The sequence below is a fragment of the Ranitomeya variabilis genome, chromosome 3 (assembly GCF_051348905.1).
Source record: "Ranitomeya variabilis isolate aRanVar5 chromosome 3, aRanVar5.hap1, whole genome shotgun sequence".
NCBI lineage: Eukaryota > Metazoa > Chordata > Amphibia > Anura > Dendrobatidae > Ranitomeya > Ranitomeya variabilis.
The window spans coordinates 573,217,350-573,234,829 of NC_135234.1; the positions used below are offsets into that span (position 1 = coordinate 573,217,350).

At 46.2% G+C, this 17,480-nt stretch overlaps 1 protein-coding gene across 4 annotated transcripts in view; it reads right to left on the reverse strand.

The window, feature by feature from the left end:
* UCHL3 (ubiquitin C-terminal hydrolase L3) overlaps positions 1–17,480 on the reverse strand; it is a 77,511-nt gene that overhangs the window by 47,897 nt on the left and 12,134 nt on the right. For 2 of the 4 annotated variants that reach the window (XM_077297232.1, XM_077297233.1), the window contains 3 exons: positions 7,796–7,924; positions 1,965–2,121; positions 432–517 (listed from right to left, as the gene is read on the reverse strand). In XM_077297232.1, the coding sequence (XP_077153347.1) occupies positions 432–517; positions 1,965–2,121; positions 7,796–7,924 (372 nt within the window). Of the gene's footprint in view, positions 1–431; positions 518–1,964; positions 2,122–7,795; positions 7,925–10,028; positions 10,173–12,571; positions 12,649–17,480 lie in introns of those variants that run through there. The other 2 variants (XM_077297234.1, XM_077297231.1) reach the window with 2 other exon arrangements.

Sequence of the window (17,480 nt, forward strand, 5' to 3'; positions counted from 1 at the left end):
TCGTGAGTTACCAAATGCACGAGAGTGTTCCATTTATTTCCATTGGAGCCAGCTGATCCGGCAGCCCACCAGGACAAACCAGCAGCCGCTCTGACAGTGTCAGCTGTGAGAAGTTTAACGTGTGTACGTGTTTTCAGCCTCTGGATGTAAATATGGAAAGTTTTCACTGTCAGAGAAAGGATCTTAAAAATCCTGAGAATGAGAAAGTAAAGTTTACTGTACAATGATTAATCTTCATTTACATAAAAGCGGAATATTCTTATGAACAGAACAATGTGCATAGTTCGCATTCAGCCACATGCGCCTCAAGAGCAGAAATCACAGAGACTGGCCTTTACAAGGTCCCATTCCTGGAATGAAGCCTCCCGGTGATCAGACCCCAGCTCTCTGACCCTAGTGGGATGCAGCACAGCACTTATACTTGTACTTACCTCATCTTTTTCTAAAAATTTGGCTCTTTCTTCAGGACTTAATGAGTTGGAATCATCCAGAAACTTTTTCAAAGCAGAGTCATTTTCTACAAGAAAAATACTGTCATGTCAAATGTCATCAAGAACTCTTTGGGACATATATTGGGATTATTTCTGGATATCATGGCGCTGAGGGGGTATATTACTGCAATGCCTTTTCTGACATTCTATTGGTCGGTTTTACCATATTGTAGGGCGTCCTAGAGAATGGTGCTGTTGCATTGCAACGCTGGACAGAGCATCATCTATCTAAATGGAGTTTGTAAGTTTTATTCTCCCAGTAGCCGCTCGCTATCTGTCATTGGGGCGGTGAAGGCAGCGGTGGCAGTCACCCCGCACAACATAGTGAGTGTGAGGAATAATCCCAGCACTCTGACAGCCTGCACTGCAGTGTATGTGTGCACAGCAGCCTGGCGGTGCTCGCTGTATTCAGAGAGGTGACTGCTAGAGATCCCTGCTCCGCTCTGATGACTGGAAGCAAGCAGCTGCAGGGAGAAGAACTTCATTTTTGCCCTTTAGCCTCTGCTTCAATAGAACAGCAATGCTTTAAAGCAGGGGTGGGAATCTTTGTCTTGCAAAGGGCCATTTGGATATTTATACCATCCTTCGGGGGCCGTACAATCCTCGCCCACAAAGTACATCCTGACTCTGGCACTGGTGTCAGGACGTAATCTTTCATTGCATGCCCTTCAGTGTTCAGTAGTGATCACTGCGTGTGTGCTAACAGAGCAAGAAGAAATTAATGAGTTGGCTGTAATCAAAGTACACCTCCCTGCCCAAGAATGCGGTCCCTGAGAATCTGCACGGGGGCCGGATAAAAGGTCATCAAGGGCAGTAATTGGCCCAGGGGCCTGAGATTCCCCATCCCTGCTTTAAAAACTATGCACCTACAGATTACCATTATACCTACAGGTAAATAGTGTTTCTAGAGGTGACAAGGTCTGACAGCTGGGAGCAGATCACCAAACAGGGCACTTATACCCATGACAGTGGCAGTGTGCATGCTTCAGGTGCACTTCAGTCATTCTTTAAAGGACTACCGGAGAAATTGCCCCAGCAGCCTAAATGAGAATGATGGAATGTGAGTGACACGCGCACACTGCCACTCTATTCTAACAAGGACAAAAGTGGCCCGTTCTAAAGATCAGTGCTGGTTCAAGTAGTCAGATCCCAAATAATCTACATCTGTATTTAGTACTAGAGGATAGGCCTGTCCCGAATAGGGTCACGGTGATGCAGTGGGATGGATTTTTTTTTTTTTATAAAACAAAAAAAAAAAAAAAACAAGTTCCCTATCCCCTACACTCCTTCCAACTGGACGGCCCATTTAATTCTGGGCACATCGACTGGACATACACACAGTTAATTATTTGCCTACAATAAGGAAAGTTTTAAAACTTTAACGTAAACTAGAAAAGGTAACTGAAGATGACAGCTCTGGTGGAGTCTTACAGCGCCACCTGGTGGACACATTCAGCTATGAGAATCATTTACCGAAGCCGAGCTTGTCCCTGTTATTTGCCACTGCATGAATGAGGCCAATTGTTCCACAGGCGTTGCTTATTGTCTGCTTCATGAAGTAAACAGAGGAATCCACATCTTGACCGTGGGATTTAATTTTTTCTTCCTCCTCTGCCCTGAAGTGCTCATACTGATTGGGAGGAAAAATAAAGGATTTAATCGTTGAATGTTAATTGTGACATTCTCACATCCACAGCTTTTAATAAGTCATGTCTTGGCGGTAACACAATGGCGTTCATTTACAGATGCACGGAGCCAAAGCAAGCCTACTCCATTACACCGGTCTCAATCACATGAGGCCATTTCTGAATCAAATCACTGCTATGAATATGATTGTTCTGCCCTGCTGTCACCAGTAGTGCGGCATAAGCAATAAAGTGGGACATTTGGGGTAAACATCTTTCAAAATTAAGGTGCCATAAAAAAATTCCACATCTGAAAAAAATGTTAAGTATTAATGTGTTAATCATTTTAAAAAGTAACTTTTTATGGTATAAAATATGAAAAATAATGTAAAACAGTTTGGCATTTCCAGTTTTAAACACTAGGGGGAGCAGCTACTGAAATTTGCCATGAAAACCAAGTGTACCAGCTCGCATTACGACTGAAGTAAATGTGGGCGGGGTCTGATCACGTGTGACATCACGCCTCCCCCTCTGGGTGTTTGCACAATGATAAGAGGATGAAGTTTAGGAGCTCAGTGAGGAGCCATTTTGTTAGTGACTGCAAAGTGATACCGAGATGTGGACAGTGTCACTGAGGACGGCTGTCAGCGCGGATTCTATTCGCTGCTCACTGTATCACACACTGGGGTTATATACACAGAGTGTAATCACATAGTGGGATTAGATACGCGGACCGTATCCGGAACATATGATGGGATTGGATACAGGGCCCAGAGGAGAGTATCACACATGATGGGATTGGCTACAGGGCCCAGCGGAGAGTATCACACATGATGGGATTGGCTACAGGGCCCAGCGGAGAGTATCACACATGATGGGATTGGATACAGGGCCCAGCGGAGCACATCACACATGATGGGATTGGCTACAGGGCCCAGTGGAGCGTATCACACATGATGGGATTGGATACAGGGCCCAGTGGAGCGTATCACACATGATGGGATTGGCTACAGGGCCCAGTGGAGCACATCACACATGATGGGATTGGCTACAGGGCCCAGTGGAGCGTATCACACATGATGGGATTGGATACAGGGCCCAGTGTAGTGTATCACATATGATGGGATTGGATACAGGGCCCAGAGGAGCACATCACACATGATGGGATTGGATACAGGGCCCAGTGGAGCGTATCACACATGATGGGATTGGATACAGGGCCCAGAGGAGCACATCACACATGATGGGATTGGCTACAGGGCCCAGTGGAGCGTATCACACATGATGGGATTGGATACAGCGCCCAGTGTAGTGTATCACATATGATGGGATTGGATACAGGGCCCAGAGGAGAGTATCACATATGATGGGATTGGATACAGGGCTTACTGGAGCGTATCACATGATGGGATTGGATACAGGGCCCAGTGGAGTATCACACAGGAGAAGGTTAGATACGAGAACTGTAACACTCTGGGCTTCAGGTTACGTCATGGAGACATCTGGCATCTTGGCAATTACAGCTTAAGCCTCTTTCACACTTGCATCCTTGTAGTCCCGTTGAGATACGTCGTCGTTTTTTGAGAAAACCGGATCCTGCATTTTCTCATAGACTTGTATTAGCGACGTATCGCGACGGATGGCAACACGTTTCGTCCGTCGTTCACTGGATCCTGCAGAATGTGACGGGCTGTCTTTTCCAAAAAACGTTCCATGAAACGTTTGTCTGCAGTGGAAAAACGTTCCGACGCCTCCCGCGGCATAGGTCGTTCCACAGAATGGGAGCCTATGGACACTGGATCCTGCGCACACTGTGAAACGCAGGAATCCAGCGACGGATGCAGTTGTTACATCTGAGCATGCCTGGAAGCATATTCCAACCCGGGGAACTCTCTCTCTCTCTCACATTGCTTATGACCGCATGGTAATTTTGTTAAAGAGATTATCCGGTCCAAATTGATAAGTCTGCAATCACTGACTGCAGAATGATGAACCCACCCCAGCACACGCACTGCAGGGGGATTAACTGGTCTCTGAGCCAGGATCGGAGGGTATGTGTTATACAGACTCCCGGGCAGAGCACGTCCAGCGGATCAAGCTCGCTCTATATACTTGTATTGAGCCCAGGCCGCTCTCCGACTAGTGGTGCGGCCGTTCAGTGGGCGTGGCCTAACTGCATATAAGTGTTAGGAGAGCGAGGATGCACCCACTGGACAGGCTCTGCCCGGGAGTCTGTATAACACATCTGCACCCACTGGACAGGCTCTGCCCGGGAGTCTGTATAACACATCTGCCCCCACTGGACAGTCTCTGCCCCGGGAGTCTATATAACACATCTGCGCCCACTGGACAGTCTCTGCCCGGGAGTCTGTATAACACATCTGCCCCCACTGGACAGGCTCTGCCCGGGAGTCTGTATAACACATCTGCGCCCACTGGACAGTCTCTGCCCGGGAGTCTGCATAACACATCTGCGCCCACTGGACAGTCTCTGCCCCGGGAGTCTATATAACACATCTGCGACCACTGGACAGTCTCTGCCCGGGAGTCTGTATAACACATCTGCCCCCACTGGACAGGCTCTGCCCGGGAGTCTGTATAACACATCTGCCCCCACTGGACAGTCTCTGCCCCGGGAGTCTGTATAACACATCTGCCCCCACTGGACAGTCTCTGCCCCGGGAGTCTGTATAACACATCTGCCCCCACTGGACAGGCTCTGCCCGGGAGTCTGTATAACACATCTGCCCCCACTGGACAGGCTCTGCCCGGGAGTCTGTATAACACATCTGCCCGGGGGTCTGTATAACACATCTGCCCCCACTGGACAGGCTCTGCCCGGGAGTCTGTATAACACATCTGCCCCCACTGGACAGTCTCTGCCCCGGGAATCTGTATAACACATCTACCCCCACTGGACAGTCTCTGCCCCGGGAGTCTGTATAACACATCTGCCCCCACTGGACAGTCTCTGCCCCGGGAGTCTGTATAACACATCTGCCCCCACTGGACAGTCTCTGCCCCGGGAATCTGTATAACACATCTACCCCCACTGGACAGTCTCTGCCCCGGGAGTCTGTATAACACATCTGCCCCCACTGGACAGTCTCTGCCCCGGGAGTCTGTATAACACATCTGCCCCCACTGGACAGGCTCTGCCCGGGAGTCTGTATAACACATCTGCCCGGGAGTCTGTATAACACATCTGCCCCCACTGGACAGGCTCTGCCCGGGAGTCTGTATAACACATCTGCCCCCACTGGACAGTCTCTGCCCCGGGAATCTGTATAACACATCTACCCCCACTGGACAGTCTCTGCCCCGGGAGTCTGTATAACACATCTGCCCCCACTGGACAGTCTCTGCCCCGGGAGTCTGTATAACACATCTGCCCCCACTGGACAGGCTCTGCCCGGGAGTCTGTATAACACATCTGCCCCCACTGGACAGGCTCTGCCCGGGAGTCTGTATAACACATCTGCCCCCACTGGACAGGCTCTGCCCGGGAGTCTGTAAAACACATCTGCCCCCACTGGACAGTCTCTGCCCCGGAAGTCTGTATAACACATCTGCCCCCACTGGACAGGCTCCACTCGGGAGTCTGTATAACACATCTGCCCCCACTGGACAGGCTCTGCCCGGGAGTCCGTATAACACATCTGCCCCCACTGGACAGGCTCTGCCCCGGGAGTCTGCATAACACATACATACCCTCCGGTCCTGGTGGGGGTGCAACATCCGACACCTATGCCGATCACCTGCTAACAGACCGACGGCAGCCTGGTTTTCTCAGATGCTGCCAGAACACAACAACTTCGCCAAAATTATAGTAGCCGTGGCTGCTGTATTCTAGTGGCCGGTAACAGCTGATCATTGTGGGTGCCTGGGATCACATCCACACCAATCCACACCAAGGCCCTCAATAAAAATAGTGGCCAACCAGTGCTAATGGGTTTGGAAAAAGGATGTGAAAATAGTTTTTTTCTTCCCCGTTTGGGTTAAGCAATGGTACCCTAAGAATTCAGGATTCATTCCTGCTATTTAGCCCATCAGGGTAGCACGTTTTTAATATGAACATCCAATAATACTCTACTTAAAGGTTTGCTCCACAGGGCTCCGCCCCAGGATGGATTCATGACCTGATCAATGGCTTGACATTTTAAGGTGCTTACGCATGTGTCTGGGTAAGATGCAACTAAACTGTAGATATACTATTTTCGCTGTGTTTGATAAGTGTCGGCTAATGTGAGTTATGCAGAGTAAACAGATTGTCTGGCATAAGATGCCGGTGGTTAATAAATCACGCACCATATGGTAAGGTCACTTTTTATTTGATATAGACTGAATAACAAGATTCAGAAGATTTGGTGCAACATGGACACTGGGAGGAAGCCCAGCTGTATTGTGCCCCCGATAGCAGTGCTAGTAATGGAGCTAGGCTCGACCCTGTACAGACCAGGCGATAAGGTTGGTCCCATCGCTGGAGCTTTCATGTCATCATATTTCACTTCTGAGTCTAATACGCATTTCCATGTTTTATCACTGATAATTGTGCAAATACGAGCAGGCAAATTATACGGAGTAGAGAAGACTAACTGGGAAGCTGATATTTTATTTTGGCCATTTTTCTGCCCTTATCTACATGCAGGTCGGCGGACAAGATATTTTAATACTAGAGATAGGACGCACCTTGTCATGGTGGGATGGCTTTTAAAGCTTTTTTGATCAAAATAGTGTTAAATAAGTACCCTATGTTATTTACATGTACTATTGTGATTTACCTACTACAGGGTATATGTTAATTAACATTTTATTTTTTAAACAGATATACTAAATCTGGAGGCAACTTTGTCTTTGGCTCTGGAAAACATGGAAAAGTTCACCAACAGGAAAGCGCTTATTGCCAGTAGTTTCTCTAAGAAAGATCAGAATTCCTACTGCTCCATTATGAACGTGACCTTAAATTTCCCTTAGGTGGACAGAATAATGACATTAAACTTAACACGCCCAAGCTCCAGGCAACATTAGAGCAGTTGGTGCAAGAATAAAAAAAAAAAAAAAAAAAAGACAAATGATCAGATGCTTGGTGCACTGGTAGAGACGTGGGGGAAGAAAAAACAAAACACCAGTGTCAATTAAAATAGTGATTTTCCAGACAACAGTAGTAGAGATTAGTGATGAGCAATCATGTTTGGATACGGTGTTATCTGAGCATGCTCTGGTGCTAAGCGAGTGACTTCGGATGGTCAAAAAATATGTTGGAGTCCCTGCGGCTGCATGTCTTGTGGTTGTTCAACAGCCACAACACATGCAGGGATTTCCTAACAAACAGGCAATCTCTGCATGCGTTGCGACTGTGGAACAGCCATGAGACATGGAGCCACTTTGATGCCAACATATTATTCGAGCACGCAGAGAACACTCGGTTAGCATGCTCAGATAACACCTTATCCCAGCACGTTCACTCATCACTAGTAGAGGTATTCTAGAAAGGCCCCTTCTCACAAGTTACATCAGTCTATGGTTTCTAAGCCATATAGGTCAAACTGGGAATACGGCCAAATGAAATACATCCATTCTTGCACATGTGAAGATATGACAGAGGCACAGGAATGGTGTTTCTCCATCTCCCATGGACACAGCGCCATAGTGTATCCCTAAAGAGCAGAAGAAACTTACCTTTTCTGTAACGGGGAAGAGAAGCAGCAGAGCGCAGACAGGACGCGGGACCAAACTGAGAAGCTCAGGGTCAAGTCCATAGACATCTACAAACTGCCAGCTCGTGCCAACACCCAACTGCTTGAGAAACTGCAAAAATATAGAGATCAATATTAGACAAAGAGCAATCAGTCTTTCCTGTCTAATAACAGATCAAATGTGCTGGCGGTTGATGCGAGAGACTCGCAAGTGTGACCCCGGCCTTACACTCCAAAACACAAGTGAAAACAAAGTGGATCTTGATTTTCAACCTTGATTAAAGAGTAGCCTCAACTTTATTTTTTTTCTCTCTCCATAAATCAATAGTACACGTGAAATTAAGAATATTGTAGTATATCTTATCAGATAAATCCACATATTTCTTCTCTTAAACTAGTATTTCATTCTTACAATTCTCAGTGCACAGGTAAAATCCATCTTGAGCAAATGCATTTTCCCATTACAGAGATAGGTCTTTAGAGTTAGTGTTCTATGGAGGAGGAAACGTGGAGCAGAATGTCTGTGCTTCCTGCTGCTTCCTCCTCATAGAAATTAAAAAGCACCAACTGTCATCTCCCATCGCAGTAATGGGAAAATCTATCTTTACGCAAAAATTCAGGTTTTACAGATATTACCCATTATTTCAGAGTGAAAGAAGCAGATTTTTCTGAAAAGATTTATTACAAAGCTTCTTGTTTCCATGTATAACACGGTTTTCTGAAATAACATGGCGGTTCCGTGTCATTTGTATCATGTGCAGCACCACAGACTGGCTGGGTGGTTACAGGACATCTGTAAGTGAACAGCACCACACAGTGGCCAGTCAGTATACTACAGATTGCTTTATTCAGGAATTTAATTTTTCGTGCAAAAATAGGATAGTTAATTGCCAACACGTGCACAGTCTGAAGAGTAAGAAAATGTTATCCCTGAATAATTACAGGAATAATTTGTAATTCAGACATAATAATCAGGTTTGCCCAATGGAGTCAAAAACTGGCCTGCTCCTCAGCTACCAGGACTGCAGAATCCTCCCCTGTGCTTTATGTTTCACGGGTCACACACCAGTGGAAAGCCGAAATACGGGGAAGTAAGATGCTCTGAATTTATAAGACATGCATGAAATTTTGGTGCAGGGTTTTCTGTCCGTGCGGCAGAACTTGAATTGCAGGTGTAAATTTGTGTTGTTATTTCCACCAACATCGGTCTAAACGTGTTCCAGTTTTATTAATGGGAATATGTCAGCCGGTTATTACTATTTAACCCCTTCACGACATGCGCCGTACTAGTACTGTGCATGTCGTGTCTCCCCCTTTGATGTGGGATCCGGCGGTGAGCCCACATTAAAGTCGCGACATGTCAGCTGTTTTGTACAGCTGACATGTGCGCGCAATAGCGGCAGGTGGAATCGCGATTCACCCGCCGCTATTAACCTGTTAAATGCCGCTGTCAAACGCTGACAGCGGCATTTAACTACCGCTTCCGGCCATCGAGCCGGAAATGCGCGTATCGCTGACCCCAGTCACATGATCGGGGGTCAGCGATGCGTCAGCATGACAGCCTGAAGTCTCCTTGAGACCTCTATGGTTGTTGATGTCGGCTTGCTGTGAGCGCCACCCTGTGGTCAGCGCTCATAGCAAGCCTGTAATTCAGCTACATAGGAGCGATCTGATGATCGCTGCTATGTAGCAGAGCCGATCAGGCTATGCCAGCTTCTAGCCTCCCATGGAGGCTATTGAAGCATGGCAAAAGTAAAAGAAAAAAAAATGTTTTAAAAAATATGAAAAAAAAAAAAAAAAAGTAAAAAAAAAAAAAAAAAATCACCCCCCTTTAGACAGGGGGAAGTGAATTACCTCCAAAATAGTTGGGGTCGAAAAACAGCAAAGGACCCAGATGTCTGTAGTACACCAGTGGTACTAAAAGGGCATAATATACAATATGAGTCAGTATGTTAGGGATCAGGAAAAAAAGGGGTTTGTAGGTAGGGGATGGGTCAACCAACCAACCAACCAGGATGAAATAAGCGCCTAAAAATAATAATATTATATGCAAAGAAGTGCAAAAGTAGAAAAGGCTGCCTGCATGGGTTATAATCCTAGTGGCCATACACTGGAAACACCCTGTATCCTATTATCCCTGCCCTTATAAAAAAAATACCATGCAGCCAACATGGAAAGAAGAAAATTCCATACTTGGGTATTAAAATTACTATTACCTGAAGTGGATGTCTAGTTGCTGTGGTGCAGTGCGGTAGGGAGACATAGCTGTATCCTGCCCCGCGCCAGACGAGCACAGTTTTGCAAACGAGCTTCTTCCAGAGGGGCGTGACAGGAATTAAGGTCATGGAAGTATTTATAATAAAGTGCCATAAGGGGATTATGCTGCTGAAAAGCCCTATTCCACTGCGTTGATGATCGCACATGCAGCCGGAAGTTGCCTCCATGCAGTGGCACGCACCGCGGTCACGTGTAGAGAGCTTCCGGTGGTCAAAGGAGGATGTCAAAACCAGCGCATGTGCGAAGACGTCAGAAGTCTGAACACGGAGTAAGAGCAGCGCATGCATGAAAAAGTCAGGAGGCTGAACGGAGTAAATAGTGTATTTAAAATATGACCACAAGCCGTAGCATATAAGGAAGCTGAGCAGAGGCAAAAAAGGAGAAAGAAGAGTGTAGATATGAACTATTACTGCCCCTGACGGGATATGAGGACAAATATCAAAAAAACGGGAGTGAATGAAAATAATGAATAGATGAGTGTTCAAAAAATAAAAAGGAGGGGCGCATGCGCGGGACTTGGCTGAGTCGGACATGACCGGCTGAGCTCCGCATCCCAACAGGCCAATATAACCCCACAAAGCACCGGAATCACAGCGAAAATCACAGCAGCAGCGGAGACTCACCTCAGTGCACCGCCAAAGCGAGTATGCCGAAGAAAGGAGGCGCAGGTCAGTCGGCAAACCGCACAATAGAGGAGCTCCTGTTAAACAGCAGCGTGGGCAAGATGGCCGCCGCAGCAGCACACTCCTCAGCTCCCCTCACAGCGATAAATAGCGACGCTGAAATGGAGGAACCTAACACAGCAGGAGAGGCTGTAGTACCCACGGCAACTCTGATAAAGACATTACAACAGACATTCCGCTCTGAGCTGAAAACAGCCATGCACAACGTAACCGCAGAAATTCAGGAAATAATGCAGCGTACCTCCAACCTGGAGGATAAGATGGAGGCGACAGTAGAGGCCCTAGAGGAGGATCAGGAAACCATTAAAGTGCACACTGAGCGCATAATGGACTTGGAGCTAAAGTGTGAAGACTTTGAGAACAGGTCTCGCAGAGGCAATATACGCATTAGAGGCCTCCCAGAGTCTATCATAGCTCTTAAAGACACAGCTACAGCACTGTTTAAAGCATTACTCCCAGATGTAGATCCTACATTGCTTCACATTACAAGGATCCATAGAGCCCTGGGCAGACTAAGAGTATCCGAACTCCCTAGGGATGTAGTGCTTAAGATGCATTATGAAGAGTCCAGAGACCTAATTCTATCAGCAACCAGAGAAATGTCCTCCCTACCTGGGCGACCAAACACAGTGCGACTTTTTGCTGATTTATCACCCTCTACGCTTGCAAGGAGAAGGTCACTTAAACCTGTCACAGCAGCACTTCAGGCAGTGGATATTAAGTACAGATGGGGATTCCCGTTTGCTTTATTATTTACTCATGGAGTCGAATCGTTTATATGCCGATCTCTGGAGGAAGGAACAAAAGCCCTTGAGCGCGCAGAAATACCAATCTTGGACTCCATTCCTCCCCAACCGAAACGTAAACCACGCCCGCAGAGAGAATGGATACAGACCCCTAGAACCAGGAGCCAGAATGCGCGGGTCACTTGACTCACTCCTGGGACCACTTAGTGAAATCCTCCTTGTTTAGAGCTATAATGCCATCGCTCTTGTGCTTTAATTCTACTAAAGACTTAATAGTAGAGTCAGCCTGTTGCGATATAAAGTTAAAATTTACAGTTAGTTTTTACCTAAGAGCAGTATATTTCCCACCCATGCTCATCCTATAATTAGCAAGGGTTAGGCTGTTGGGCCTTGTTACATGCTGCCCGACTAGGCCGACTTCTGGGATTCCTTTTATTATGGGACCCCGGAACACTGCCTCAAAAGGGTATTTCACCCAAATGTTTGATCGTTCTTTGTCTAATGTTTTTGTCTACCCTTGTATTGTTTTTTCCCTTATGTTTCTTAACAGATGTGAGCACGCTCTACTACTCTATTTATCTCTGACACGATCTTCTGACAGGTCAATGACATTGGACAAAGGTCACTGGTGGATCAATAGCGGTAATAATTCTTGCAACTATGTGTAGAATATTGTCCCATAATGTGCATGGGTTTAACTCACCCATGAAGCGTAAAAAGGCATTTCTAGACTATCACAAACACAGACCAGATATTGTATGTTTACAGGAAACCCACTTCTCAAAAACCTCCAGCCCTAAATATCTAGACTACAACTACTCTCGTTTTTATCTCGCAGCTTGGGAACGTAAGACTAGGGGTGTGGCTATACTATTTAAAAATGGCCTACCATTTCAGGTGGAGGGCACCGTGGAAGACCCGGAGGGTAGATTCATTATCATACATGGCAAACTGCAAGGACAAAGCGTCTGCATAGTAAACAGCTACATGCCCACTGCAACTCAGACGCTAGTATTTAGATTAATATTATCTAAGATATCGGCAATCTCCTACCAGCATTTGATCTGGTGTGGGGACTTTAATTTCACTTTGGATCCCGCCCTCGATTGTACTGCAGCAAAACGAACAGACATATCTAAGAGAGACAGACGAAGGATAATTAGAATGATGAGTGAGTATAAGCTAGCTGATGTGTGGAGGGAGACGAATGGCCCCACAAAAGGATACACCTTTATGTCTTCTGTACATAAAACGTACTCTAGAATAGACTTACACTTAGCCACAGCAAGCACATTGCCGGGGGTTCTGTTCTCCCGTCATGTTCCGTCTTCCTGGTCGGACCATGATGCAGTCCTCTCGGTTTTCAAATTTAACACTAGCACATCTAAACTGTTTAGGTGGCGACTAAATAACTCCCTTTTGACAGACCCAGAAATAGTGGCGGCCATCAGCAAAGATCTTAAACTCTACTTTCAAACGAACGTTAATGAAGAGACATCCCCAGGAAACATATGGTTAGCCCACAAGAAATTTATCACGGGCACTATAATTAAGTTGGCAACAGCCAGGAAAAAAACTAGAACAGAATTGCAAATTAAACTAGAAAACAAATTACATAATCTTGAACAAGCAAATCAGCAATCCTCTTCACGGTATCTAATCAAACAAATAAAAGACGTCAAAATCCAGTTAAATACCGTTCTCACACATAGAACAGAACGTGCCCTAAGGGTACCGTCACACAGTACCATTTTGATCGCTACGACGGTACGATTCGTGACGTTCTAGCGATATCGTTACGATATCGCAGTGTCTGACACGCAGCAGCGATCAGGGATCCTGCTGAGAATCGTACGTCGTAGCAGATCGTATGGAACTTTCTTTCGTCGCTTGATCACCCGCTGACATCGCTGGATCGTTGTGTGTGACAGCGATCCAGCGATGTGTTCGCTTGTAACCAGGGTAAACATCGGGTAACTAAGCGCAGGGCCGTGCTTAGTAACCCGATGTTTACCGGGGTTACCAGCGTAAACGTAAAAAAAACAAACAGTACATACTTACATTCCGGTGTCTGTCCCCGGCGTCTCAGCTTCTCTGCACTGTGTGAGCGTCTGCCGGCCGGAGAGCGAGCACAGCGGTGACGTCTGACGTCACCGCTGTGCTTTCCGGCTATGGCGCTTACACAGTGGAGAGAAGCAGAATGCCGGGGACAGACACCGGAATGTAAGTATGTACTGTTTGTTTTTTTTACGTTTACGCTGGTAACCAGAGTAAACATCGGGTTACTAAGCGCGGCCCTGCGCTTAGTTACCCGATGTTTACCCTGGTTACCGGGGACTTCGGCATCGCTCCAGCGCCGTGATTGCAACGTGTGACCGCAGTCTACGACGCTGGAGCAATAATCATACGATCGCTGCGACGTCACGGATCGTGCCGTCGTAGCGATCAAAATGGTACTGTGTGACGGTACCCTAACATAGACGAAGGCCTCTTTTTATAGAATGGCAAACAAACCAAGCAAATTATTAGCAAGACAATTACGTCAAAAAGAATTTTTAAACACTATCCACTCAATTAAAAAAAGCGACGGAAATGTCTCAGCTCATCCAGAAGATATTTATACTGAGTTCCATAACTTCTATCAAAATTTATACTCTTCACGTACGCCCCCTCCCCAGCACTCTCTGCAAACCTTTCTCCAGCATCTGACACTTCCCAAGCTCAGCGATTCCTCCTCCCATTTGTTGCAGGCTGAGATAACAGACGAAGATGTGGAGCTAAAGGTACCGTCACACTAAGCAACGTCGCAGCGATATAGCCAGCGATCTGTGACGTTGCAGCGTCCTAGGTAGCGATATCGCTGTATTTGACACGCAGCAGCGATCTGGATCCCGCTGTGAAATTGCTGGTCGCTGCTAGAAGGTCTGAACTTTATTTGGTCGCTAGGTCGCCGTGTTTGACAGCAAAAGCAATGATACCAGCGATATTTTATACTGGTAACCAGGGTAAACATCGGGTTACTAAGCGCAGGGCCGCGCTTAGTAACCCGATGTTTACCCTGGTTACCAGCGTAAAATGTAAAAAAACCAAACAGTACATACTTACATGCGTCCCCCGGCGTCCGCTTCCCACACTGACTGAGCGCAGTAAAGTGAAAGTGAAAGCACACGTCACCGCTGTGCCCTGCTACTGCCGGCGCTCAGTCATTGCAGGAAGCGGACGCCGGGGGGGACGCATGTAAGTATGTACTGTTTGTTTTTTTTACATTTTACGCTGGTAACCAGGGTAAACATCGGGTTACTAAGCGCGGCCCTGCGCTTAGCAACCCGATGTTTACCCTGGTTACCCGGGGACCTCGGCATCGTTGGTCGCTGGAGAGCGGTCTGTGTGACAGCTCTCCAGCGACCAAACAGCGACGCTGCAGCGATCGGCATCGCTGTCGCTATCGCTGCAGCGTCGCTTAGTGTGACGGTACCTTAATAATCCAAAAACTAAAGACTGATAAAGCCCCTGAGCCTGATGGCCTTACAGCACCATATTATAAAAAATTCAAAGAAACTCTCACGCCACACATTACAAAGTTCTGCAATGCACTATTAAACGGTACTCAAATGCCCCCAGAATTCTATATAGCACATGTAGCTGTTATTCCCAAGCCCAAAAAAGATCACCTACTAACTAAAAATTACAGACCGATCTCATTACTTAATGTAGATTTAAAGATATTCACATCCATTATTACAGATAGAATTAACAAAGTACTCCCCTCCCTGGTACATGGAGACCAAGTGGGCTTTATACCACGGAGGCAGGGGCCAGATAATATAAGACGTAATCTAAATATAATACACTCAGCAACCAATTCTCAGCGGCCTACTATGCTTCTAGCCTTAGACATAGAAAAGGCTTTTGACTCTGTCATGGCCATACCTCTTCAAGGTACTATCTTTGTTTGGCCTGCCCCGCAAACTAGTCAATTGCCTAACTCTATTATACGATAAACCATCTGCGTATCTTAAACTCCTGTCGCTGCAACCCACCCCAATAAATATAATGAGAGGAACAAGACAAGGCTGTCCTCTCTCGCTAGCTCTGTTTGCCTTAGTAATGGAGCCTCTCGCCGAGGCCATAAGAAAAAATCCTAACATCTTAGGACCTGCAGATCTGGGCGACCAATATAAAGTCGGTCTGTTTGCTGACGATTTGCTTCTAACCCTTTCTAATCCCCACACCACCCTCCCAAATTTATTCTCATTACTTCGTGATTTTGAGTTGGTATCAGGGCTTAAAATAAACATAGATAAATCAGAGGCCCTCTTCCTGAACATACCTGAAAAAGATCAAGCATACTTGGTGTCACAGTTCGGGTTTGAAAAAAAAGAACACTTCCTAACCTATTTGGGGATTAACTTGACGTCTGACAGATCCAACCTGTATAAATGGAACTATACCCCCCTTATAAAGAACTTTCAACGAGATCTGGCTAGATGGTCATCACTGACACTTTCATGGTTAGGCAGAATAAACACCATAAAAATGGTCTCCCTCCCAAGGTTTCTATACCTGTTCCGCTCCCTCCCCATCCCAGTTCCTTCGAGAATATTACGAGATATACATTCTATGGTCTCCAAATTTATTTGGCAGGGGGAAAAAACCTAGGATCAAACAGATCATGTTTGTTCACCGGAAGAAGGGAGGATTCTCCTCACCTAACTTTATATATTATTTTAAGGCTGCTCAAATTGCACAGTTATCTAGAATATGCTCAACAGTGGACAAACCTAGATGGGTACAATTGGAGTCATTTCAATTGAAACCTTGCTCTCTGATGGGCCTGCTATGGTCTGAAGCTAAGCTCGCTAAACATATCACTAATATCTCACCTTTCGCAGCTCAGTCTTTGCTCCTTTGGAGGAAGGAGAGGTTTAAGAGTGAGCTGCAAACCAAGAATACGCCACTAAATTCACTATTTTGCAATCCGGTTTTCCCTCCGGGTCTTGACCCACAACCCTTTTCCTGGTGGATACTCAGAGGAATAACCTCAATAAAACATCTTTGTTCCCCGTTTAACATAGTCCTGTCTAAACAAGAGTTTATTCAAAAATATGACCCGCCAGTACGAGAAATATTCCGTATTAATCAAATCTTTGATTTTGTCAGAAAGAATGTACCAGGTGGGAGGCCTTTTCGAATCACTGGTTTTGAACAACAATGTATAGATGATCCACTGGGTGGGGGGGGACTCTCTCTTATTTATATTCTTCCTTTACTAGTGTACAAGAGGAGAAAAAGTTTAGATTTATGCGACAGTGGGAGGAGGACTTGGGGTTTGACATCTCGCTGAAGGAGTGGCAGAGCTATTGTGATACCTTATCAAGAGGATCCCACCAGGTGTCTCTAGTTGAGTCTTCCCTTAAAGTGTTACATAGAACATACCTAGTCCCTACGAGGCTGCATTCCATATACCCACAGGTTTCTGACAAATGCTTTAGAGGTTGTGACGCACCAGGAGATATGGGTCATATATGGTGGTCCTGTCCGGTGGTGTCTGATCTGTGGCGGGAGGTAAAGCTCCTAATGAATAGGATGCTTGGAAAAGAGATACCAATGAATCCACTGACCCTCCTCCTGGGATTAAAACCACAGGGATTATCTAAAAAATTACACAGAATGGTGGTCTTATTGGGAATGGCAGCCAAAATACACATTGCGTCAAAATGGAAGTCTCCTTCACTTTCAATATCTCTTGTCAAAGATAGTGTTCATTCTATCATGATATATGAGCGCATCCAGGCGACGAGAACCGATAGCTGGAACTCCTTTTTCCAAACCTGGTCGCCATGGCTGGAACTACACCCGGATGGTCAAATGAAGATGGCTCTCACCTTGTCTCCCTGAGATGTTGCTTTCCTTTTTTCTCATCGGTGGAGTGGGATTTCTGAGCTGGACAATGTTGTCGACC